Source organism: Gopherus flavomarginatus, chromosome 16, assembly GCF_025201925.1.
Source record: "Gopherus flavomarginatus isolate rGopFla2 chromosome 16, rGopFla2.mat.asm, whole genome shotgun sequence".
Lineage (NCBI taxonomy): Eukaryota > Metazoa > Chordata > Testudines > Testudinidae > Gopherus > Gopherus flavomarginatus.
This window is the reverse complement of record NC_066632.1, coordinates 3,111,841-3,135,459: the sequence shown is the minus strand read 5'-3', so window position 1 is coordinate 3,135,459 and position 23,619 is coordinate 3,111,841. Positions and strand designations below refer to the sequence as shown.

General features: G+C 58.6%; 4 protein-coding genes across 6 annotated transcripts; 2 read left to right on the top strand and 2 right to left on the bottom strand.

Annotated features, from left to right (window-relative positions):
• Nucleotides 1-4,753: 4,753 nt before the first annotated feature.
• LOC127035378 (golgin subfamily A member 6C-like) lies at nucleotides 4,754-7,550 on the bottom strand. 2 transcript variants are annotated; one of them, XM_050925161.1, is made up of 2 exons: nucleotides 6,540-7,550; nucleotides 4,754-5,383 (listed from the first exon to the last, which is right to left on the bottom strand). In XM_050925161.1, exons 1-2 carry the CDS (start codon nucleotides 6,694-6,696, stop codon nucleotides 4,971-4,973), a joined length of 570 nt encoding a protein of 189 aa, XP_050781118.1. In that variant the 5' UTR covers nucleotides 6,697-7,550; the 3' UTR covers nucleotides 4,754-4,970. The 2 variants fall into 2 exon arrangements, with proteins under 2 accessions (XP_050781118.1, XP_050781119.1); XM_050925162.1 differs by having other exon boundaries at nucleotides 6,776-7,550.
• A 614-nt stretch (nucleotides 7,551-8,164) lies between these two features.
• DHPS (deoxyhypusine synthase) lies at nucleotides 8,165-12,220 on the top strand. Of its 2 annotated transcripts, XM_050925150.1 has the most exons (9): nucleotides 8,166-8,424; nucleotides 8,724-8,888; nucleotides 9,139-9,260; nucleotides 9,656-9,752; nucleotides 10,199-10,285; nucleotides 10,927-11,032; nucleotides 11,437-11,540; nucleotides 11,780-11,905; nucleotides 12,027-12,220. In XM_050925150.1, exons 1-9 carry the CDS (start codon nucleotides 8,221-8,223, stop codon nucleotides 12,120-12,122), a joined length of 1,107 nt encoding a protein of 368 aa, XP_050781107.1. In that variant the 5' UTR covers nucleotides 8,166-8,220; the 3' UTR covers nucleotides 12,123-12,220. The 2 variants fall into 2 exon arrangements, with proteins under 2 accessions (XP_050781108.1, XP_050781107.1); XM_050925151.1 differs by lacking the exon at nucleotides 11,780-11,905 and having other exon boundaries at nucleotides 8,165-8,424.
• Nucleotides 12,221-12,592: 372 nt separating this feature from the next.
• On the bottom strand, nucleotides 12,593-18,899 carry WDR83 (WD repeat domain 83). The gene is given in 12 exon segments (XM_050925148.1): nucleotides 12,593-13,693; nucleotides 13,784-13,898; nucleotides 14,339-14,447; nucleotides 14,968-15,035; nucleotides 15,357-15,483; nucleotides 15,617-15,665; nucleotides 16,244-16,349; nucleotides 16,758-16,878; nucleotides 17,339-17,493; nucleotides 18,611-18,645; nucleotides 18,647-18,691; nucleotides 18,693-18,899. Coding segments are annotated over 12 exon segments (1,293 nt in total). The 3' UTR covers nucleotides 12,593-13,537.
• Nucleotides 18,841-23,590, top strand: WDR83OS (WD repeat domain 83 opposite strand). The gene is made up of 4 exons (XM_050925163.1): nucleotides 18,841-18,932; nucleotides 21,052-21,157; nucleotides 22,481-22,578; nucleotides 23,335-23,590. The coding sequence occupies exons 1-4, from the start codon at nucleotides 18,883-18,885 to the stop codon at nucleotides 23,399-23,401; spliced, it is 321 nt and encodes a 106-aa protein (XP_050781120.1). The 5' UTR covers nucleotides 18,841-18,882; the 3' UTR covers nucleotides 23,402-23,590.
• The last annotated feature ends 29 nt before the right edge of the window (nucleotides 23,591-23,619 follow it).

The following is a 23,619-nucleotide window of genomic DNA, read 5'->3' as shown; positions in this document are numbered from 1 at the left end:
CAAGTGGTAGAGCTGTTAGAAGCCAGGACTCCTGGCTCCCACCCTGCCCTGCTCTAAGCACTCGACCTCATGCTGAGAAGGGGATAGAACCGAGGAATGCAGACATCCAAGCCTTCCTCTGGCCAGTTTCCCCTTCCAGAAGCGGGGCTACAAGCTAAGAGTTCTGTCCCCCCGCCCCCGCACTGAGACTTTTGGTCCTATTCCAAGCTCAGGATGGGGGTCACACACACACACAGTTGGAGTTTGATCCCTGCACCCAGTTCTTGCTCCTGCCCCGGGAACAGGCTGTCCCAGAGCTGGGCCGATCCTGGCAGGAGCCATCTGAGTCCTCCAGACGCTCGTGAAACTCATCCCCTCCGGTCCTGAGAGCCGGCATTGGAGCCCAGTCCTGAGCCAAACCTCGTCGGTTCCACGGCCTCCCCCGTTGTCTCAATTTAGGGAAGGGGGGATCAAAATGAGGGTCTGTTTTCTGGCTCCCCCCACCCCCGATGGGGTTGCTCCGCTCACCTGCGATGGCGACACACGTCCCCCCAGTCTGCAGCCTGGCACGCTCTCCAGGTGCTGTATTGCTGCCCGTTTGTCAGTCTCCACCAGCCCCCCAATGCCCCCGCCTCTGCCCTATTTATCCCCCCAGCCCCAGCCACCCCCTGCCTGCCCTCGCCTTGCCAGCCCGAGGTTCAGTCGGGTCTCTCGCCCGCCCCACAGGCTTTGATGCCTTTGAAGCCAGCTGGGCCCTGTACAGAGCGAAATGTCACCCAGCAAAGTGTGGCAGCTGCTCCGGAGCGCCCCCTGCTGGGCTGGGCAGAGTCTTAGCCCTGAGAGCAGCCGGAGCTAATGCAGGCTGCTCCCGAAATGCAGCTGGGCCTGGGGTGAAGGGCTCGCAGTGGTGGGGGAGGGGAGAGAGTGGCAATCATGCACTGGAACCCAGGAGTCCTTCCCAGATCCCCTCTTCCTCAGTCCAACCACTAGGCCCACACCCCTCCCGCCGCTGGGTATAGAACCCAGAAGTCCTGGCTCCCAGCCCCCTCCCTGCTCTAACCACTAGGCACCACTCCCTTCCCAGAGCCAGGGATGGAACCCAGGAGTCCTGGTTCCCAGCCCCCCCTGCTCTAAGCATTAGGCCCCACTCCCCTTCTTGCACTTGGAAAAGAACCCAGGAGTCCTGCCTCCCACAGCTGTATTCGTGAGCCCCCAGGCAAACCTCTGGTGTTAAGGGACCCCAGGGGCCTCCTGGGAAGAGCTGCAGGAGTTTGATCAATCTGCTCACAAAGGATGAGCGGATCTGGGGGGCAGGGAGCTGCTTCTCTCCTGCGGCTCTAACCCACAGGCAGGGGCTGGGCATTTCCAACCTGCCAGATGGGCTCCGACGCAGCTGCGAAATCTGTCCCCCTCAGGCAGTTCTGGATGCTCCAGTTCCCATTCTGACATGGGGCAAATGGGGTCCCTCGCTGGCTTGCAGCTGGGAAAAGGGGGGTGGCTGTGCAGGGACCTCAAACCCTGGCTTTCCGGGGTCACTCCCAGCCATGGTATTCGGCCTCGTCCCCCCTCCAGACTGCTGGGCACCCCTGAGGTTGGCAGACAGGGTTGGAGGTCAGTGGCTGTCACGCTGCTTTGAAGACAGACTCCCCTTTGCCCAGGCATCCGGCCCATCTGGCTCGGGGCCCCAGGAGGTCACGGCTGTTGGTGTAAAGGCAAGGTGGGGCGGGAGGAGAAATCTGCTCATGGGGCCTGGGTAGCAGGACACCTGCTGTGTCTGGGCCAGGCCTCACCCGACTGCTCCTCAGTGTGTGATCGGGACTCGCGTCCACTGCTCCCCACACCTCAACCACACCAGAGAGCGGCAGGTGGGCAGGGGGTGCCGGCTGGTGATGGTGGGTGATATTGGGGCAGAGGGTGGGGTGGTAGATGGGGAGAGGAACCAGAAAGAGGGGGCAGCTTGGATACCACCATGATGGGCGCAGTAGCAGAGCCTACCTAGAGATGGCAGGAGCTGGGGGGTGGAGGCAATACACCCTGCACCCCAGTTTGTGGGGCTCAAGGGAGCAATGAGCCATTCGAGCCTGGCTGCAGCAGCCTCAGGATGACGGGACACGTTCCAGCCAGCACAGGATTGCTAGGAAGGGCTACGTCATAGAGTCCAAGGGGACCAGTGTGATCACCTAATCTGCCCTCCTGTCTAACCGGCCATGCGATTTCCCTGGTTGGATTCAGTTCCTGTCTGAAGGAGAGTGGGTTGTTTAGAAAAACATCCTCTCTTCATGTATAGACTGTCTGGGATGGAGGCTCCGCCAGGACCCTTGGCAAAGGGTTATTTACCCTCACTGTTCACCACGTATGCCTCCCGGACGGCTCTGTGCCGTGAAAGCCCAGTTCCCGGAGTACAGTTCTCCTGAACAGAGAGCTGGTCTGTGGTCACAGCAGGTGGAGCTGGGAACAGAACCAGGCTGCTTTGCCTTTCAGAGGGAACAGGCCCCGGTATGTGCGTCTGGAACCGCTCCAGCCCGATATGGCGCTGAGTCACTGTACAAGCCGCCTATGGCAGATTACGAGGCTGCTGACTCAGCACCAGGGTCTGTAGCTCGGGTAGGAACGGCTCATGCATTTACACACACAGGGGATGTCTATGCTACGAAATTAGGTCGGTTTTATAGAAGTCGATTTTTAGAAATCAATTTTGTACAGTCGATTGCGTATGTCCACACTAAGTGCATTGAGCTGGCGGAGTGCGTCCTCACTACCGTGGCTAGCGTCAACTTCCGGAGCGGGGCACTGAGGGTAGCTATCCCACAGTTCCCGCAGTCTCCACCACCCATTGGAATTCTGGGTTAAGCTCCCAATGCCTGATGGGGCAAAAACATTGTCACGGGTGGTTTTGGGTACATGTCGTCAGTCGCCCCCTCCCTCTGTGAAAGCAACAGCGGACAATCGTTTTGCACCTTTTTTCCGTGCAGACGCCATCCCACAGCAAGCATGCAGCCCGCTCTGCTCAGCTCACCGACACCGCCGCGGTTGTGTCCGGGGTGCTGCTGGCAGCAGATGATGCAGTAGGCCTGCTAACCATCATCCTCCACCACTTCTGCTGCAACTCTGTTCTGCTGCTAATGTCTGGATAGCAAATTGCTCCATGTTGTCTGTCATGGGCTCCCAGGTACCTATGTTCTTCCTTGGGAAATGTACATGGTGCTAACCACCGTCCTCCACTGCTTCTGCTGCAGCTCTGCTGTCCTGGTGCCATGAATCCGCCTCACAGGTCCTCTCGTCATTCGGTGTAAATATCTATTCTTGCGGCATCCGTCGTCATCCACCGCTTCCCCTGCAACTCTGCTCTCCTGCAGACGCCATCCCACAGCAAGCACGGAGCCCGCTCAGCTCACTGCTGCTGCACTGAGCATTGTAAACAACTCACGCATTATCCTGCAGTCTATGCAGAACCTGCAAAAGCAGGCGAGGAGGCAACGACAACGCGACCATGAGAGTGATGAGGACATGGACACAGACTTATCTCAAAGCACGGGCCCTGGCAATAGGACATCATGGTGGTAATGGGGCAGGGTCATGCCGTGGAACGCTGATTCTGGGCCTGGGAAACAAGCACACCTGGTGGGACCGCGTAGTGTTGCAGGTCTGGGATGATTCCCAGTGGCTGCGAAACTTTTGCACGCATAAGGGCACTTTCATGGAACTTCGTGACTTGCTTTCCCCTGTCTGAAGTGCAAGAATACCAAGATGAGAGCAGCACTCACAGTTGAGAAGCGAGTGGCCATAGCCCTGTGGAAGTTTGCAATGACAGACAGCTACCGGTCAGTCGGGAATCAATTTGGAGTGGGTAAAACTACTGTGGGGGCTGCTGTGATCCAAGCAGCCAACGCGATCACTGAGCTGCTGCTATCAAGGGTGGTGATTCTGGGAAATGTGCAGGTCATAGCAGATGGCTTTGCTGCAATGGGATTCCCTAACTGTGGTGGGGCGATAGATGGAACCCATATCCCTATCTTGGCACCGGAGCACCAGGGCAGCCAGTACATAAACTGCAAGGGGTACTTTTCAATGGTGCTGCAAGCACTGGTGGATCACAAGGGACGTTTCACCAACATCAGCGTGGGATGGTCGGGAAAGGTACATGACACTCGCATCTTCAGGAACTCAGGTTTGTTTGAACAGCTGCAGGGAGGAATTTACTTCCCAGACCAAAAAATGACCGTTGGGGATGTTGAAATGCCAATAGTTATCCTGGGAAACCAGCCTACCCTTAATGCCATGGCTCGTGAAGCCGTACACAGGCACCCTGGACAGTGGTAAGGAGCAGTTCAACTATAGGCTGAGCGAGAGGAGAATGGTGGTAGAATGTGCATTTAGAGGTTGAAAAGTGCACTGGCACAATTTACTGACTAGGTTAGACCTCAGCTAAACCAATATTCCCATCGTTACTGCTGCTTGCTGTGTGCTCCACAATCTCTGTGAGAGTAGGGGAGAGACGATTATGGCAGGGTGGGAGGTTGAGGCAAATTGCCTGGCAGCCGATTACGCACAGCCAGACACCAGGGAGGTCAGAAGAGCACAGCAGGGCGCCCTGCACATCAGAGCAGCTTTGAAAACCAGTTTCATGACTGGCCAGGCTACGGTGTGACAGTTCTGTTTGTTTCTCCTTGACGAAAACCTGCCCCCTTGGTTGACTCTACTTCCCTGTAAGCCAACCGACCTCCCCCTTTCCATCACCTGTTTCAGAGGCAATAAAGTCATTATTGTTTCCAAATCATGCATTCTTTATTAATTCATCACACAGATAGGGGGGAAACTCGCAAGGTAGCCCAGGAGGGGTGGGCGAGGCGGGAAGCACCAGGTGGGGTGGTGGATGAGGGGAGGAGGGAAAGACAAGGCCACACTGCACTTCAAAACGTATTGAATGCCGGACTTCCGTTGCTTGGGCAATCCTCTGGGGCGGAGAGGCCGGGTGCCCTTGTTCTTGGGTGTCAGGGTGAGGAGGATGTGGAACTTGGCGAGGAGGGCAGGCGGTTATACAGGGACTGCAGCGGCACTGTGGGCTCCTGCTGCCTTTCCCGCAGCTCCACCAGACACCTGAGCAGCTGAGTTTGCTCCTGCATTAGCCTCAGAATTGCAGCCTGTGTCCTTCGATCATGCTGCCGCCACCTCTCCTCGCGCTCCCACCTCCTCTCCTCGCGCTCCCACCTCCTCTCCTCGCGTTCATTTTCTGCTTTCCTGAACTCTGCCACTGTTTGCCTCCACGCCTTCTGCTGAGCTCTGTGAGCGCGGGAGGCCTCCAGGAGTTCGGAGAACATCTCATCGCAAGTGCGTTTGTTTCGCCTTCTAATCCGCGCTGCCCTCTGGGACGGAAACGAGCGGGGGAGCATAGATACATTTGCAGCTGTGGGAGGGGGAAAAAAGGGAGAGTTGTATTTAAAAACGACACATTTTAGAGAACAAGGGGAAACTATTTCACACTGAATCAAGCGATTCACATTACATAGCACATGTGCGTTTGGTGCAAGGTCGCATTTTGCCTCTTATATTGAAGGCCTGCCCGTTTGGCGTGAGAAATCGCACACGCTCGGCTGGGCAGCAGAATTCGGCTTGCAGGCAGCCATAGTGAGGCAAAGGGGTTCGGCTTCTTCAGCCTTCGTAATGTGTGGGAACGGTTTCAAACAGCAGCGCCCTCCTTTCCCATACCCAGCAAAGCCCACTGGGTTGGCCATTTAAAGGTGGGTCTGAGGTTTTAGGCTCAATCCAACCCTCCCCCCCCCGCCCCCAATTCTCTGGGATGATCCCTTCAACCCCACCCCACACCACGTGGCTAGTAGCAGGAAAGATCCCTGTCAGCCAAACACCGAACAACTCAGCTAGCCAGAAACTGCTCTCTCCTGGGTCTCATCTTACCAACTGTGTGGGAACCTTCAGCCCCATGAAGGGCTCTGAGTGCACTTCTGGCCCAGGGGCTGCTGGCTGCATGGGGGGAGGATTTCTAACTCACATAGGCTCTCAGCCCCCCCTGCTCCCAGCAGCAGCAGCCCACACAAGGGGGAACTGACATTTCCCAGAGCGAGGGGGAGAGAGGAGCTGCCGATCCTGCTCCTCCAGGACAGCCGCAGAAACTTCTTGCTCAGGGAGGGCTAAAAGCCTATTCTGCTCTGCCCTGGAGACGGGCCACTTTGACCTGCCCCGGGTTAGAACCTGCAGCCACATGGGCTCATCTGCTGGCTCCCTGCCAAAACAGCTGATAGGCGGCTGCACACGACATAGATTGGTTAGAAACAGCTAATCCAGCCGCCCCCCCCCCCCCCCCCTCAAAGGTTCAGGGGGCTCTGTATGCCCCAGAGCTGATCTGCAGCTACCACAATTTATAATCTAGGGTTACCAAAGCTCCGTATTTCCCCGGCCGTTTTTAGATATTTAAAAATTCCTCCCGGACGGGATTTAAGAACTAAAAAGCCGGACATGTCTGGGAAAATACGGAGGTATGGTAAATGAATCATTAAACACGCTGGCTTTTAAGGCCTGTATTATATGCACAAAGGTACACTCACCAGAGGTTCCTTCCCCGGCCTCGTGGTCCGGGAGTTCTGCCTGCACAGACACTTCTCCCCAGATAGAGATCAGATCCAGCCCATCCCGTTGGGTCCACGCTGGAGCTCCTTTGGGAGTCTGGGACTGCATGGTCTCCTGCGCTGAGGAGCTCTGCATGGCCACCTGCTGATCAGCTCCCCACGCTGGCCAAACAGGAAATGAAATTCAAAAGTTCCCGGGTCTTTTCCTGTCTTACCTGGCCAGTGCATCCAAGTTGAGAGGGCTGCCCAGAGCGGTCACAGTGGAGCACTATAGCTCCCAGAGGCCAATACCGTTGAATTGCGTCCACACTACCCCAAATTTGACCATGCGAGGTCGATTTTAGTGCTAAACCCCTCACCGGGGAGCAGCACAGAAATCAATGTTAAGAGCTCTTTAAGTCGACAAAACAGGCTTGGTCGTGTGGACGGGTTCAGGGTTAAATCGACCTAAGGCTGCTAAATTCGACCTAAACCCGTAATGTGGACCAGGGCTTACATGGGGATAAAGGTGCCTTATGCTGGTCTAGTTTATTCCCCTTCCCATACTGGAATAGCAGCGCCAGACTGCGTCTACACGAGGGGAAGCTGATCTGGTTTAATAGCCTGGCCTGGTACAGATAGGGTTGCCAGTTTTGGTTGGATATATTCCTGGAGGTTTCATCACGACATAGTCTTTAACAAAAGCTGAATCTTTAATTCCTGGAGAGTCCAGGACAATCCTGGAGGGTTGGCATCCCTAGGTATAGGTCACCTATATACTGGTGTACTGTGAGCCGGGGTAGGGCGGCTGCTAGGAGGCTCTCGGAGTTGGAGGACACTTGACCCTTGAGGGCCACCGTTCCCGGATTCAGTTCAAGATGGCGGCTCCCACGCAGCGGGGGGGTTGAGGGGCAAGATGGCAGCGTCCAGCAGTACGGAGGCAGGGCGCACGCGTGAGCCCACGGGGCTGCCGTAGCCGGGCCGGGTCAACATGGCGGCGGCCAGGACCGGGAGTGCGGCAGCGGGGCTAGCGGGAGCCTGAGGCGCCGGTACGAGCCAGCCGGGCGGGGGGGTGTGCGGCGCTCCCCGGGGGCGGGGCGGGGCGGGAGGGCTGGAGCTCGCTCGCAGCGGGGGAGGGGCTACCTGGGGGCGGGGCTGGAGCGGGGAGGGGGGCTTGAGGCGGGGGCTCGGAGCGGGGGCGGGGCTCGCAGGGGATGGGGGGGCTCGGAGCGGGGGCGGGGCTCGCAGGGGATGGGGGGGCTCGGAGCGGGGGCGGGGCTCGCAGGGGATGGGGGGCTTGAGGCGGGGGCTCCTGGGGGCGGGGCTGGAGCGGGTGGGGGGGCTCGCACGGGGATGGGGGGGCTCGGAGCGGGGGCGGGGCTCGCAGGGGATGGGGGGGCTTGAGGCGGGGGCTCCTGGGGGCGGGGCTGGAGCGGGTGGGGGGGCTCGCACGGGGATGGGGGGCTCGGAGCGGGGGCGGGGCTGGCAGCGGGGGGCTGGAGCTCGCTCGGAGCGGGGGAGGGGCTACCTGGGGGCGGGGCTGGAGCGGGGAGGGGGGCTCGAGGCGGGGGCTCGCTGGGGGGCGGGCTCGCTGGGGGGGGCCTGGCGAGGGGCTGCCCCTGCCCGTGCCCCGTCCGTGACCCCCCCTCCCATCAGCGCAGAGCCGCGGGGCGCCGGGCCCATGGAGAGCGCCGGGGAGCGGTTCCCGGCTGCGGCCGTGGCGGCCGTGCTGAAGCCCAGCGCCGGCCTGCCCGAGGCGAGTCTGCAGGTGCGGGGCTACGACTTCGACCGCGGGCTGGATCACCGCGCCCTGCTCCAGTCCTACCTCACCACCGGCTTCCAGGCCACCAGCTTCGGGCAGGCCGTGCAGGAGATCAACAGGATGGTGAGACGCTGGGAGCCAGGACGCCTGGGTTCTGTCCGGCTGTGGGAGGGGAGTGGGGTTGAGTGGTTAGAGCAGGACGATGGGGGCTGGGAGTCAGGACTCTTAGGTTCTGTACTTCTCTGCTGCTGGCAAGCCGCTGCCCTGCTCTGTGCCTCAGTTTCTCCATGTCCATTTGCTCCTTGAGGCTGCCAACGAGAGCCAGAGGGCAGGGGGCTGGTAGCTGGGGTGCCTATGGGGGGGGTGAGTGCCCCGACCCGCCCGCCCGGGTGCCCCTGACATGTGGCTGCTCCGGTTCCCAGATCGTGGCGAAGCTGGAGCCGCTGGGTGAGGAGGAGGAGACCCGCGCTGACCTGAACCCCTGTCGCCGGCAGCCCTCGGGCTGCACCATCTTCCTGGGCTTCACCTCCAACCTCATCAGCTCGGGCATCCGCGAGACCATCCGCTACCTGGTGCAGCACAACATGGTATGGCCCCTGCCCCCCCCCCCATGTCCCTTGAGCTCCCTTGGCACTGAGCACCCGTGGCCCTGAGGACCCTTCCCCGAGCCAGGCTCTGACACCCAGGCTGCTGCCATATCCCTCCATTCCCCTCAACCCCAGTGCTAGGCTCCGACACCTGAACCGCACCCACCCCCTCACCTTTCACCTGGGGGCTCCCAGCACTGGGGTCCCAGGGCGGGGGGCTCTGACAGGCAGGGGTCCCTGTGCTGCGCAGGTGGACGTGCTGGTGACCACGGCAGGCGGCGTGGAAGAGGATCTCATCAAATGCCTGGCACCTACCTACGTGGGGGAGTTCAGCCTGCGGGGGAAGGAGCTTCGGCAGAGCGGGATCAACAGGTACAGGGGGGGGCTGCTCCGGTCTAGCCGGGAGGGTGCACGGCTGGGAGGCAGGACTCCTGGGTTCTCTGGGAGGGGAGTAGGATTTAGTGGCTAGTGTGTGTATGGCGGGGGTGGGAGCCCGGACTCCTGGGTTCAGTCCCTGGTTTGGGAGGAGAGTGGGGTCTAGGGGTTAGAGTGGGGAGGCTGCGGGTCAGAAACTGATGCTCCAGAGGTAAAAGGCTCCATCTCCTGTTCCCAGCCACTCCGCCAGGGTCCTCCCTGCTCCCCCTGATCTGTGGGGATCAGGACATGCCAGCTGTCTCCCTGTTCCTTGGGGCAGGGTGGGGCTTGTGGAGAGGCTGAGTCCAGCTGGTTTGGGGGGTGGGGGCCTGAACCTGCTTGTTTCTCTCCAGGATTGGGAACCTGCTGGTGCCCAACGACAACTACTGCAAGTTTGAAGACTGGCTCATGCCCATCCTGGACCAGATGGTCGCTGAGCAGAACATGGAGGTGAGAGCCAGGGGGTGGGGGAGGCCGTGGCCCAGGGGAGGGGATGGTGCTGGGCCTGTAGGATGCTGGGAGTCTCTGACCTGATCCCTACTCAACCCCGCCACCCCCTGCCACAATACTTGGCACGTGTAGATGGGAGGGGAGTGGTTAGAGAAAGGGGGGCTGGGAGTCAGGATGCCTGGGTTCTATCCCTGGCTCTGGGAATGGAGCGGGAGGTCTAGTGGGTTGAGCAGAGGGTGGGCAAGGCACTGGGAGTCAAGACTCTTGCCTTCTATCCCTTGGGAGAATCGCATTCCTCTGTGCCTCAGTTTCCCTATCTGTACCGTGAGGCTGAGCAGGTGAATGTTGACAACGCCCTCTGAACTGTGGGGGCAGGGCAGGGTCGGGTCACGTCGCCCAGGCAGGAGGGGTGGTTTCACCACAGCTTCGGCTCTTGGGTTCTGCAGGGTGTGAAATGGACCCCGTCCAAGATGATCGCACGGCTGGGCAAGGAAATAAACAACCCGGACTCGGTCTATTACTGGGCACAGAAGGTCAGTTGGGGGGTCCTGTGGTTCGGGGGTGCTCCTGTTCGTTTCCCCATTGGGGCTCCAGGATTGGACTTTAGCTGACCCTCCGCCACAGCCTGGGTGAGCGGCTGGTTGGAGCGCTGCCCCTTTAAGAACAGGCTAGAGAGCGACTCAGAAATCTGCCACGTCCCCCTGGGTTCCACCCAGTCTGGCGGGGGTGGGGATCAGCAGCCTATTCCTCCGGGCTTCCCCCCTTCCGTGCGGGGGGCCAATCCACAGCCCCCCCACCTCACAGGGGAACAAACCTCTCCCACCTCATGGCCCCAGCTACCCCATCTAACTGCCCCCCTCCCCCAAGCCAAGCTCTGTATTGTGACCTCTGTGGGGGCAGGGACCATCTCTCGCTACATGTCCATGCAGCACCCGGCATGGCGGGGGCCCTGATCTCTGTTGGGGTGGGTGGGTGTCTAGGCTCTACCATAATATAGTGGCCCTGCTCCTCCACAAACGCTACTTTGAGGGAAGACCCCCCCCCCCCCCCCCGGGTGTTGCTCTACCCTCAGCCCACCCAATCAATTGCCATAGGTGGAACTAACCCAAACTCCCCACCCCATCTCCTCTGCCCTGCCCCACGCTCCTTGCCCCACTTATGTGTCCCTTTGCAGAACAACATCCCAGTGCTGAGCCCGGCCCTGACGGACGGATCCCTGGGGGACATGATCTTCTTCCACTCCTACAAGAACCCCGGTCTGGTGCTGGACATTGTGGAAGGTGATTCTCTCCTTCCCACCCAGGCATGGGCCTTTCTCTGCAGCATCCTGATTGCTCACTGCCCCCCTCCCAGCCCCTGCTTTAGACTGGGCAGGAATGTCAGGCCCAATCCCTGCAGTGCTGGGGGGATTTCTAGTGTGGGGGGGACCCCCTTCAAATCAAGCTCTTGAGAACCCTCTCTACATTACCATAGAGCGTACAGATTGTTCCCCTGCTGAGACTTCCCACCCCAAACAAGGTACAGAGGGGTTCGGGGTTCCTGGCTTCTAGCCCAGCTCGGGGAGGGCAGTGGGATTTAATGGTTAAGCCAGGGGAGGGAGTGGGGCAGGACTCCTGGGTCCTCCCCCCGGGTGGGAGCAAGCAGCAGGAAGAAGGGGGTCACCGTGGTCTCTCTCTCTCGGCAGATCTCCGGCTGATCAACACCCAGGCCATCTTCGCCAAGAAGACAGGCATGATCATCCTGGGTGGGGGCCTGGTCAAACACCACATCGCCAATGCCAACCTGATGGTGAGGGATGGTGGGGGGTGGGTGTGACTTGCTGGCTGGGCTCGGGCGGGCCTGCCTGGCCGCTGGGGGCTGATGTGTGTTGACCCAGGTGTAGCTGTGCTATAGCTTCAGCTCCAACACTCATTTGGGGGATTACGTTTTTCACCACAAACTGCACCTTCCCTCCCCCTGTCACGTTTGGGGAGGGGGCTGGGAGAAACCCGCTCTGGGGTCACGCTCCCTCCCTCTCCGCCTTGCAGAGGAACGGGGCCGACTACGCTGTCTACGTGAACACGGCACAGGAGTTTGACGGCTCCGACTCGGGGGCCCGGCCAGATGAGGCAGTGTCCTGGGGAAAGATCCGCATGGATGCCAAGCCGGTGAAGGTGGGCGTGGAGAGCTGGAGGGTGGCTGTGTTTGGGGGATGGGGAGCTGAAGGGATTGGGGGGCGGGGGTGAAGGATCTGGGTGCCTGCACTCATGTCCCTGGTCGCTCTCCTGGTGGCAGGTTTACGCCGACGCCTCCCTGGTTTTCCCGCTACTGGTGGCTGAGACCTTCGCCCAGAAAGCCAGTGCCTTTGGCTCCGAGAAGCAGCACAACTGAACCCCGCTGGCTCAGCAGGGCCCCGGACTGGGACGCAGTGTGGGGAGTCCAGATGGGGAGGGGAGTCCTAGGAACAAATGGGCTTATACCCAAGCCCAATTTCCCCTCTCCCCTAGCCGTCACCGGAGACTGCATGCACCCCCCCAGCCTCTGCCCCTGTGGCTGTGCTGGGATCCCAGGGAATGTGGGGAGGGTCTGGCTTTAACCCCCTGCTTCCGAATTCACAAGGGCTGGGGCGTGCCTGGGTGTCAGGACTCCTGGATTCTAGTCCCAGCTCTGCTGTAGAATGGGGGTGACCTTGCCTGCCCTCAGGGGCTGTGAAGCTCAGTGCACTGAGGCCTGAGGTGAGGACAGGGTTGTGACCAGCTCCCCCCAGGGTGTTAACAGAGCCTGGCCCCCACCCCTCACATCCGCCTTAGGCCTAGTGGCTGGGGGCAGCAGGGCTAGGCCAGGTCCCACTGATGCATGGCACCTGTTAAACATGATTTTATTATTCAGCTTTTGGGAAAGAACCACTGCACTGCCCCAGGGGTGTTAGCAGCGAAGAGCCAGCTAGCTGGCTTGCACCGTGGGCGAGCGGCTCCCCGCTACCCATTAATGCCAGCGGCTGCGCTGCTGCGTGTCCTGTGCCTGGCGCCTTAGAGAGGGCACCGCCCCTAGCACAGGCTATCAGAGTCCTGTCGTAAGGGCAGCCTGGGGGGATGGAAGCAGGGGCGCCTCTGTTCTAACCTGCGCTACAAATACCCCCTTTTGCAGTGGAGAGGGAACCGCCTGGCAGCGCTGAGCTCTGGCTCCTGCCTGCCGCAGGGAAAACAGAGAGTTTCACTCCTGTCTGAGGCTGGTGCCCAGCTGTCAGTTTCCTTGTGGGGCGCTGGAACGGAGCGGGGGCAGGGGAGGGTGACTGTGGGGTACTTAACCGATGGAAAGGACGCCTGGCAGCAGTAGCTGTGCCCAGCCTGGTGCTGGGCCCTGGGGGATAGATTTTGGGGAAGATTTAAAAAAACAAAGCCCCAGACAGATGATGGTTAGAGGCCTTGGGGGGTGGGGTGGGGCCCCCATTAATGTCTTCTGAAGTGTCCCCACCCCCAGGCGCTCTGAGCCAGTTGTGGCTGTATCCAGATGCTCCCTGGAGTGTGGGGTGATGGTGGGGAACGAGGCGGTTAGAGGGGGCTGTAGGGGCACTGGTGCAGGGCAGGCCCAGGACTCCTGCATGGCTGGGCACTGAGCTGCTGTGTAGGGCAAGAAGTCGGGCTCACCTCACCCCTCCGCCCCCTCGCATGCTATGCTCTGAGGCTCGCTGCTGCTGCCCCCCATACAGTCCTGGCCGCCCCCACTGGGAGACAGGTCTTAATAAAGCAGCTGCCCCAAGGCTGAGTGTGTGTGTGATTGGCTGGGGGGACGCCTGACGCTCCAGCTCAGCAGGCCGGCGGCTGCTCCTCTGCTGTGTGGGTCTCCTCCCTCCAGAACTGCACGTGCCCCTCGGTGGCCGTGAGCAGGCCAGGCTCGCTGGGGTGGAAGGACAGGGACTGGACCACGCCTCTGCCGACGGGCAGGCTCAGCGTCAGGGAGCCCTGCGGGGGGAGGAAAGACCCCCAGTGAGAACGACCCGGGCGGCTAGGAACAGAGGTGGGGCCTGTGCCTGCCGCGGGCTAGACTCTCACCTCAACCAGGTCCCAGAAATACACCTTCCCGTCCTCCGAGCAGCTGGCCACGTGCGTGTCCTTCTCGCTCAGGCAGCAATCCAGCTTGTAGGCTGTGTTCTTGTGGCCGGTGTACCTAGAGCAGACCAGACAGGGGCTGCACAGGGGAGAACAGGGAACCCCTCCTGGAACACACCCCAGCCCATGCCCCACGCTGGCTCAAAGCCACCTTTCCTTGTGTGCAGGGCCCCTGTGTGCTGAGCAGCCTCTCAGGAGGGAGCAGCGGCCCTGGATTTCAGAGGCAGGTGCCTAAATAGCTTGGAGGAGCTGGGGATGGGGGGGGCTCAGACTCAGTTGCTCACCCCTGCAGCAGGCAGTGTCTGTGTCTAAGACCCCAGACTCAGGGAGAGGCTGCTCCCGAGAGTGAGCGTGAGACTCTTGTGCAACAGGGGTCCTGGGGCTGGCTGAGCCCCCGTGTTGAGCCCCAGCTCTGTGCCTGGGGTGGGGGGGGGAGGGGGAGTGTCCCCCACACGTGCATCCGATGGCCTCGGGCCAGAGGGCGAGGGGGTGACGTACTCTCCCAGCAGCTCCCCAGTGTCCTTGTCCAGCAGGCGCAGGGTGGAGTCCAGGCTGGCAGCCAGCGTGCACTGCCCGTCCTTGCTGAAACACACGCTGGTGACGGGGCCTGCAGGGACAAAGCAGCAGATGCTGGAGGTGACGGAAACTAGGAGCTGGCACAGAGGGGGATGCTGGGTAAAAGCATTTCCCCCACTCCTCAAGCCAGCCAGCCCCCTGCCCAGGGGCCAGATCAAAGCCAGTGAACCATTCCTCCACTGGGCAACCAGCCAGCCCCACCCTAGGGATGGATTGGAGCCAGTGCCCCTAGAGGGGACGGGCCCTGGGTGTCATTCCCTGACAGCTTGTTTCCCATGTAGGAGCAGCATTGGAACTGGCGCCCCCTAGAGGTTATTCCCTACCCCTGAATCAGCCCAGCCCAGCCAACCCCTCCCCCAGGGCACCTGGTGTCAGGCAGTGGTGGGGGGGATCTTTTGTGGGATTCTCTATCCCTGGCAGGATGTTTCCTACAAGCAGGAATGAACCCAGGGACGTTCTCTGGCCTGGGCCATAGAGGAAGTCAGCCCAGACGATCGCCATGCCCCCTTCTGGCCTTGGCTCTGTGGCGGGAGCTGTTTTCTCTCACTCACTTCCAATGTAATCCGAGTACAGCTCCCCTGCGCGCAGGTCGTAGCGCCGGACGCGGCCATCCACAGAACTGGGGGGACAACAGGGAGGGGTTACAGGGCAAGTACAGAGGCTGTGATGCACACACGGCCCAGCTGGGGCATTCCTGGGAATGTAGCTAGAGGAGCGGGGAGTCGAGCCCCTGAACCAGCTCCTTTCCCGCATATGGCAACCCACAAGGGTCAAACGTGAGGCTGCACAGCCCTGGTGGGGGCGGTTACCTGCCTCTCCCTACCTTGGTGAAGGTTCTTCAGTCTGTGCCCTGGGGGCTCTGGCTGTTCTAACTCACGCTTAGGTCTAGAGGTGAACTGCAGGGGCCGGCCCCGTCCTGCCCCAGCGGAGCGCCCCTCACCCAGAGAGGATCTCGTAATCCGACACTTTCAGGCTGGACACCCCGTCCTTGGCTTCGTCCAGGATCTGGATGGGGTCAGGTCTGCGTGAGCGGCAGTCCCAGCAGCGGACGCTGGAATCAATTGAGCCTAGGAGAGAGCACAGCGCAGATTTGGAGGAACAGCCTGGGCAAATCCCTGGCTGGATGGGACCCTGCCAGACCTCATAGTTCCTTAAGGACCTGCAACGAGTCAGCTGGGGCTTGGGAGCCACTTTGCTTACCCGACAGGATCACGGTGGCCTCCTCGTTGAACTGCACACAGTTCACCTTCTGTGGATGGAGACACAGGTCAGGAAGGCCAGCCGGGGCCAAGTTCAGCGCACAGGGCGTGGCTCTCGAGTGCTCTCCCTGCAGTCGCTGGGCCATCCCCCAAGCAATCTCCCCCTAAGCCACACTGATCCCCTCACCCCCTCCTGAACACTCCAACAGCCCCCCATCTCCCCTCCCAATGCTCCCTACAAGCAACTCAACACGACCCTGAGCTGCTTCACCATCCTATAACCCTCCCCGTGCCCACACTCAGTTGCTGCACCTCTCCGGGCGCCCCTCTAGGCAGCACCACCTCGATTCAGTCCCCACCCGGGTAGCAGGAAGGGTTAAGGCCGCCATTGGTCACCCCCACTGGCTGAGAGCAAGGGAGCCTCTCCAGACTGATGTACTAAGCGATGGGGCAGCCAGCTACACCTGTAACTTGCGTTAAGTCCCAATGAGACAGGGAGAGAGTAGCTGGGCCTCCCCCAGCCCCTTCCCACACCCAGCCAAGTCATTCCCACATGTAGCAGGCTGGCTGATATCAGCCTGTGGCACCCCCAACCCAGGCAGCACTGCAGTAACCAAATAAGTCTCACCCCTGCGTGACCTCTGAACTTGCGGATCACCTGCCCACTGGCTACGTCCCACAGGACGACCGTTTTGTCGGCCCCGCAGGAGCAGAGCTGACTGTTATCGAAGGAGCTGTGGGGGAAGCAGGAAGACAAAGTTAGGCATTACTGTGGGGATCTGACTACGCAGCGGGAGGTTACAGACGTGCATCTATGAGGCTGTACATCCCTTTGGCATGTCGGCATAGCTGTGCTCGTTTTACGGCTGGGGGAAACTGAGGCACAAGGGGGTGACGTGCCACACAGCAAATCAGTGACATAATAGAACGCAGGAGTCCTGACTCCCAGTGTCTCTCCTGCACAACCCACTAGAAACCACTCCCGCCCAGAGCTGGGGACAGAACCCCGGAATCCTCACTCTGCCTCCGCCAATACCCTTCCCCACCTGTTCTAACCACTTGCATGTCAAACACTCTAAAACGGTTTTGATCCTGAAGTCCCTGGGGTTATGAGAGAAGTGGAGTCCGTCCCCTGCCCTTACCCAGCCGCATCCAACACTTCGTAGCCGTGGCCACTGTAGGCCTTCAGGAGGGTCCCCTTGTGGGGGTTCCACAGCTTCAGGGACTTGTCACTTCCGCAGGTGAGACAGTAATTTCCATCCACTGCAGGAGACAGGACAGAGAATGACACAAAGGGACAGTGTAGCAGCACCACAGCTTGTGCCTGCCCCACATCCAGCATTTCCACCCCACAGCTGTCCTCTCCCCCCTGCTGTCCTCTTGCTCTGTCTGCATGGCTCCCTGCTAGTCCCACTCCTCCATGTATGCTCTCCCAGCCGCCCCCCCATGATGGAAGAAACTAAGGGCAGATCTCCACTAAGACACACCCTCCCCTCATTCCCACCAGGACACAACAATAAGCAACACACTTAATAGTCTGGACTCTTGACGTGCTGGCATCAACAGGGCTCTAAATGCCCCACACGGTTGTGACTTCACTGCTCTGACCACTTGACCCCACTCCCCTCCCAGAGCTGAGAACAGAGTCCAGGAGTCCTGGCCCTCATTTCAACCCACTAGACCCCACTGCCTCACTTCATGGGGCCCGCGAGGAAACACTCACCATTAAACCTCACTGCCCTGACCGCTCCCTGTTTGCACTCCAGATTCTGCACCAGCTTCTTTGGCAGTTCTGGCTTCTTGGGCTTCGGTTCAGGAAACGCCATGATGGGACCTACGGTGGCTAAATCAGAAAGATCTGGACTCTGCGCCCGGGGGCTGGGGTGATGTGACACAACAGGGGTCGGCTGGAGCGGGTTACAAATCACTCACCAGACTCCGATATGACGGGTCCTGGGGGCTGGAGTTACTCGCTCACAAGCTGGTGCCGTCCTGGCTAAGGGAACGACAGGAAGGTGATTTGGTGGCTGTTCCTGCCACAGGAGGCAGGGAAAAGGAAAACCCAACCCCCTTGGCTGGGTTTGATGCACAGTCCAGGGGGGTCGGGGACCCAGAGAGCTGCACACATTTAGAGCCGTCAGGACCCACCCCCTACAGAGCTGTGTGCAGTGTCCTTCAACCCACCCCCTATGGCCTCCCCAGCCTTGCACCTATAGAGCCCCCTATACCTACCCCTCCCCTCGTTCCTTCCAGTCTCCTGCCAGCCCCTATGGCCTCGCCAGCCTTGCACCTATAGAGCCCCCTATACCTACCCCTCCCCTCGTTCCTTCCAGTCTCCTGCCAGCCCCTATGGCCTCCCCAGCCTTGCACCTATAGAGCCCCCTATACCTACCCCTCCCCTCGTTCCTTCCAGTCTCCTGCCAGCCCCTATGGCCTCGCCAGCCTTGCACCTATAGAGCCCCCTATACCTACCCCTCCCCTCGTTCCTTCCAGTCTCCTTCCAGCCCCTATGGCCTCGCCAGCCTTGCACCTATAGAGCCCCCTATACCTACCCCTCCCCTCGTTCCTTCCAGTCTCCTGCCAGCCCCTATGGCCTCGCCAGCCTTGCACCTATAGAGCCCCCTATACCTACCCCTCCCCTCGTTCCTTCCAGTCTCCTTCCAGCCCCTATGGCCTCGCCAGCCTTGCACCTATAGAGCCCCCTATACCTACCCCTCCCCTCGTTCCTTCCAGTCTCCTGCCAGCCCCTATGGCCTCCCCAGCCTTGCACCTATAGAGCCCCCTATACCTACCCCTCCCCTCGTTCCTTCCAGTCTCCTACCAGCCCCTATGGCCTCGCCAGCCTTGCACCTATAGAGCCCCCTATACCTACCCCTCCCCTCGTTCCTTCCAGTCTCCTGCCAGCCCCTATGGCCCCCCTGGCCTATCACAGGCTCACTCATCCCCTCATATGCTCCCGAGCCCCCTATAGCCCCCCCCTTCCTCCACGCAGTACCTGGGGAGAGGGGCTTCCGTGTCCGGCTCCCATTCCCGTCCCCCGGCCCCGCAGGTTCCGGCTCCCTTGGTTCCGCCCCCCCTTGGCCCTGCCTGCTCTGAGCCGGGACCTGCCGCGGAGGAAGAGGGACAGGGCTCTTTGTCGGCCCCGCCTCGTCCTCTGCCCGCCCCCCGTGCGACCGGCTCGCCCCGGCCAGGCGCGGGGAAAGGGGGTTCTCCGGAACCATTGCTCCGGGCCTCGGGGTGTTACACCGATCCGCGCCCCCCGGAAGCATGTCCAGCAACAGCATGGCGGACCCCCGGCGTCCCAACAAGGTGCTGAGGTGAGCGGGCCGGGCCGCGCTGCGCTGCGCTGCGCTGCGCGGGTTGGGGCGGGGCGGGGCTGGGCCGGGTCGGGCTGCGCTGCGCAGGACTGTGCTGCACGGGGCGGGCCGGGCTGGGCCGGGTCAGGCCGCGCTGCGCTGGACTGTGCTGCACGGGCCGGGCCGGGCTGGGCCGGGTCAGGCCGCGCTGCGCTGGACTGTGCTGCGCGGGGCGGGGCCGGGCATGTGCAGAGGGCGCGTTATGTTAAGTGGCTCCATGTCTAGTTGGCAGCCGGTTTCAAGCGCAGTAACCCAGGGCTCATCCTGGGGCTGGGTTTGTCCAATATCTTCATTAATGATCTGGAGGGTGGCGTAGGCTGCACCCTCAGCAAGTTCACAGAAGACACTAAGCTGCAGGGGAGAGGTAGATACGCTGGAGGGTAGGGATAGGGTCCAGAGTGACCTAGACAAACTGGAGGATTGGGCCAAAAGAAATCTGATGAGGTTCAACAAGGACAAGTGCAGAGTCTTGCACTTAGGATGGAAGAATCCCATGCACTGCTACAGACTGGGGACCGAATGGCCAGGCAGCAGTTCTGCAGAAAAGGACCTGGGGGTTACAGTGGATGAGAAGCTGGATATGAGTCAACAGCATGCCCTTGTTGCCAAGAAGGCTAATGGCATTTTGGGCTGTATAAGTAGGGGCATTGCCAGCAGATCAAGGGACGTGATCATTCCCCTCTATTTGGCATTATTGAGGCCTCATCTGGAGTACTGTGTCCAATTTTGGGTCCCACACTACAAGAAGGATGTAGAAAAATTGGAAAGAGTCCAGTGGAGGGCAACAGAAATGATTAGGGGGCTGGAGCACAAGACTTATGAGGAGAAGGTGAGGGAACTGGGATTGTTTAGTCTGCAGAAGAGAAGAACAAGGGGGATTTGATAGCTGCTTTCAACTACCTGAAAGAGGGTTCCAAAGAGGATGGAGCTCGGCTGTTCTCAGTGGTACCTGGTGACAGAACAAGGAGTAATGGTCTCAAGTTGCAGTGGGGGAGGTTTAGATTGGATATTAGGAAAAACTTTTTCGCTAGGAGGGTGGTGAGGTGGGTTACCTAGAGAGGTGGTGGAATCTCCTTCCTTAGAGGTTTTTAAGACCTAGCTTGACAAAGTCCTGGCTGGGATGATTTAGTTGGGGATTGGTCCTGCTTTGAGCAGGGGGTTGGACTACATGACCTCCTGAGGTCCTGTCCAACACTGATATTCTGTGATTCGGGTCCCCATAGTGAGGCCACAGTGCTGCCCCATAGGGAACGCTGAAGCATGCCCTCGAGGGATGTCTGGACAGGGAGCTCCACTTGGCAGCCCCTTGATAGCCAAAGCCTCAGGGTGGGGGCATATTGTCCTGTTAAACGGGAAGAGGTGATCACTATGGGGTCTGTATCTGGTGGGGTTGCCCAGCAGGACCCTGAGGGGTGGGTGATCGCTATGGGGTCTGTATCTGGTGGGGTTAACCAGTGGAATCCCTAAGGGATGGGTGATCACTATGGGGTCTGTATCTGGTGGGGTTACCCAGCGGAATCCCTAAGGGGTGGGTGGTAGGAATCTGGCCAGTTGTTGGAGGGTTATGGGTGACAGTCTTTTGGCAGAGAGGAGGAAACTGGAGATACTGCCACCTCCCACCCCAGGTTATTTTTGTTTCCTAGTCCCCGTCTTGCCAATGGCAACCAACCGGAAACCTGCCAACACGTTTCCCAAAGCCCCAGAACAGAGTTCATGTGGGACTGACTTTAGATCCCTCTCTACCTGCATTAGACCTCATTGTTGGAGGTGAAAGGCTCCATAGCTCATTCCCTGATTGTGCTAAGCTGCTCAGGCCTGGGGGTGGATATGAACTGGTGCCCTAGATGAGAAAGCCCTCGTGTCGGATTCCTCGTCCCCACCCTGACCCACCCAGTCTGCCTGAGCTCGGGCTTGACTGATACCAGGAACCTGGAGATGAAAGGCCCCTAATCCCATTCCACAGCCCCGCAGATCCTTGTTTATCTTCGTTACCTATGGAGAAGAGGGCTAATAGTTTCCAAGTGTGAATTAACACTCCCCTCTCTCTCTCGTAACATGCTATTGCACACTTGCTTTGTAGGTACAAGCCTCCGTCTACAGAGAACAACCCCACGCTGGAAGATCCCACTCCAGATTACATGAACCTGTTGGGGATGATTTTCAGCATGTGCGGTTTAATGCTTAAGGTGAGCAGGAAAGGAATGAACATTAGATCTTGAGTAGGTAAGGTGCCTTCTAGGGCAAAGCAAACATGAGATGCATGCTCTTTATTATAAAGGACATCTGTGCAGCTGGGCGCTGTAGCACTCCATAGCCTCACCGTGCCTGTTCCCCTAACCAACTGGCTGCTCTTTCACAGAATCCTAGAAATGCTGGGCAAGGAGGGACCTCAAGAGGTCACCCAGTGTATATATTTGCAAAGACAAACCCACGGCACCGAGTCTCAGCGCCAGATCAATTGGTGTGGCTGCAGGGCTAAAAATACCAGTGCAGACGTTCCCACTCAGGTGGGAGCCTGGGCTCCAAGACCCTCCTGCTTTGCCAGGTTTCAGATCCCGGGCTTCAGCCCAGCGGGAATGTGTATGCTGCCATTTTTAGCCCTGCAGCTCAAGCCCCGTGGGCCTGAGTCAAGTGCCCCAGGCTCTGAGACTCAGTGCCACAGGTTTTTCTTTATAGTGTAGACATGCCCATAGTGCATCTCCTCCCTGCCCACTGAGGCAGGATTAAGTATGCCAAGACCATCCGTGACAAATGTTTGTCTAACCCAGTGGTCCTCAACCTTTTTCATCTGGCAGGTGCTGGACGACGAGCCACCGAGGACCGTGGCTGACGGACAAGCATCCGCTGAAATGCCGCCGAGAAGCAGCAACGTCAAGCAGCGGTGACGCCTCTTGATGACACTACTTTTCGGCAACATTTTGGCGGATGCGTGTCTGCGGACCAGTATGCAGGCGCAGATAGATGCCCCAGCGGGTGCCATGGCACTTGTGGGCACCGCATTGGGGACCACTAGTCTAACCTGTTCTTAAAAACCTCCAGTGACAGGGATTCCACAGCCTCCCTATGTTAAATGATTTGGGGGATGGAAGGGGGGAGACCTAGAGTGGTGTAAGCCATTGCACTGAAACAAGATTGGAAGAGGAGGAGTCATTACTTCTGTTCCCGGCTGAGTGTTTAGTGGGTAGAAAAGGGAACTGGGAGTCAAGGCTCTAGTGGTCTCTTTCTGGCTGGGAGGAGGGAGTGTGTCCTAATGGTTAAATCAGGGGACTGGAAGCCAGGACTTCAGAGTCCTGTTCCCAGCTCTGCTACTGACTCACCATGTGACTTTGGACGATTCAAGGAAATGGTACTGATACTAACTTCACAAGGGAGCAGGGACTGTGATCTTTGTTTAATGAATGTTTTAAAGAGCTCTGAGACTTACCCAGTGTTATTAGATATTGAAGATCCTGAGAGATCCCATAAGTGGTCACTTTGAGGCTCTCAAATTAGTTCCTCTGTGTTTCTAGTTGAAATGGTGTGCTTGGATTGCTGTCTATTGCTCCTTCATTAGCTTTGCCAACTCCAGAAGCTCAGAGGACACCAAACAGATGATGAGCAGCTTCATGTGAGTCATTGTCTCCCTTTAACCATCTTATTCACTGACCATGTGAATCGAAGACGTACGTCCAAATGCGCCTGCCTGTCTGGGATGTGGTTAGAGCAGAGGAGTAGAAGCCAGAACTTCTGGGTTCTGTGCCCAACTCTGCCACTTAAACTGCATGATTTTGTACTTTGACGCTTTCCTGCTGCCTTGGTTTCTCCATCTGTAAAATGGGGATAAAATGGTGTTGGTGATTAGTATGGAGCACTCTTCATCCTAGTCAGCAACGAACCAGTGCCCCAGCATGATGCTTTGGTGATAGAGGGCTGGTCTGTTGGAAGTGCCATTGTTTGGATGAGATGTAAAAGCAAGGTCTCATTCGTTTTTGGATATTAAATTCCATGGCATCTTTTCCTAAAAGCTGAGCTTTGAATCCATGTCCTGACCAATTCCCAACTCTGGAATCTACAGTCTGTTTCCTTAAATACCTACACTACAGTTCCAGTTGGATTTAAAATTCATCTTCTGTCAAAAACTGGTACAGTGTTTGATGTTAAGCAGCTGCTCCCTTCCACTGTAGAGATGGCACCATTTCTATGTGGGTGAGCAATCCTTGTATGCATGGTTAAGAAAGCAAGTACTTTGGAATCCCTGGGAATTGTTCGCCAACATGCTAGTGCTGTACAAGACCCAGACATGATGGTGGATATTGAAATAATAATAAAAAACGTCATGGTTGGTTGGTTTTTAAAATGATTGATTTTCTTCCTCTGGATTCAGGTTGTCTATCTCTGCTGTGGTGATGTCCTATCTACAGAATCCCCAGCCCATGTCCCCGCCTTGGTGAAGAGATTACAGCTCATTGCACAACTCCTTCTTGCAAATCCCAGAGAGACACTGTCGGGGGAGAGGAAGGATTCACACACTAGAACCATCTGTTTGTACAAGCGGCGTGTTGTAACACTCGGCTATCAAATTTAATGGGTTGTTGCTGTAGGAGCTTTGGTTTAAAAAAACAATCGGTGTGCACATAGAATGATGTCTTTCGTCTCTTTGTCACCAGTT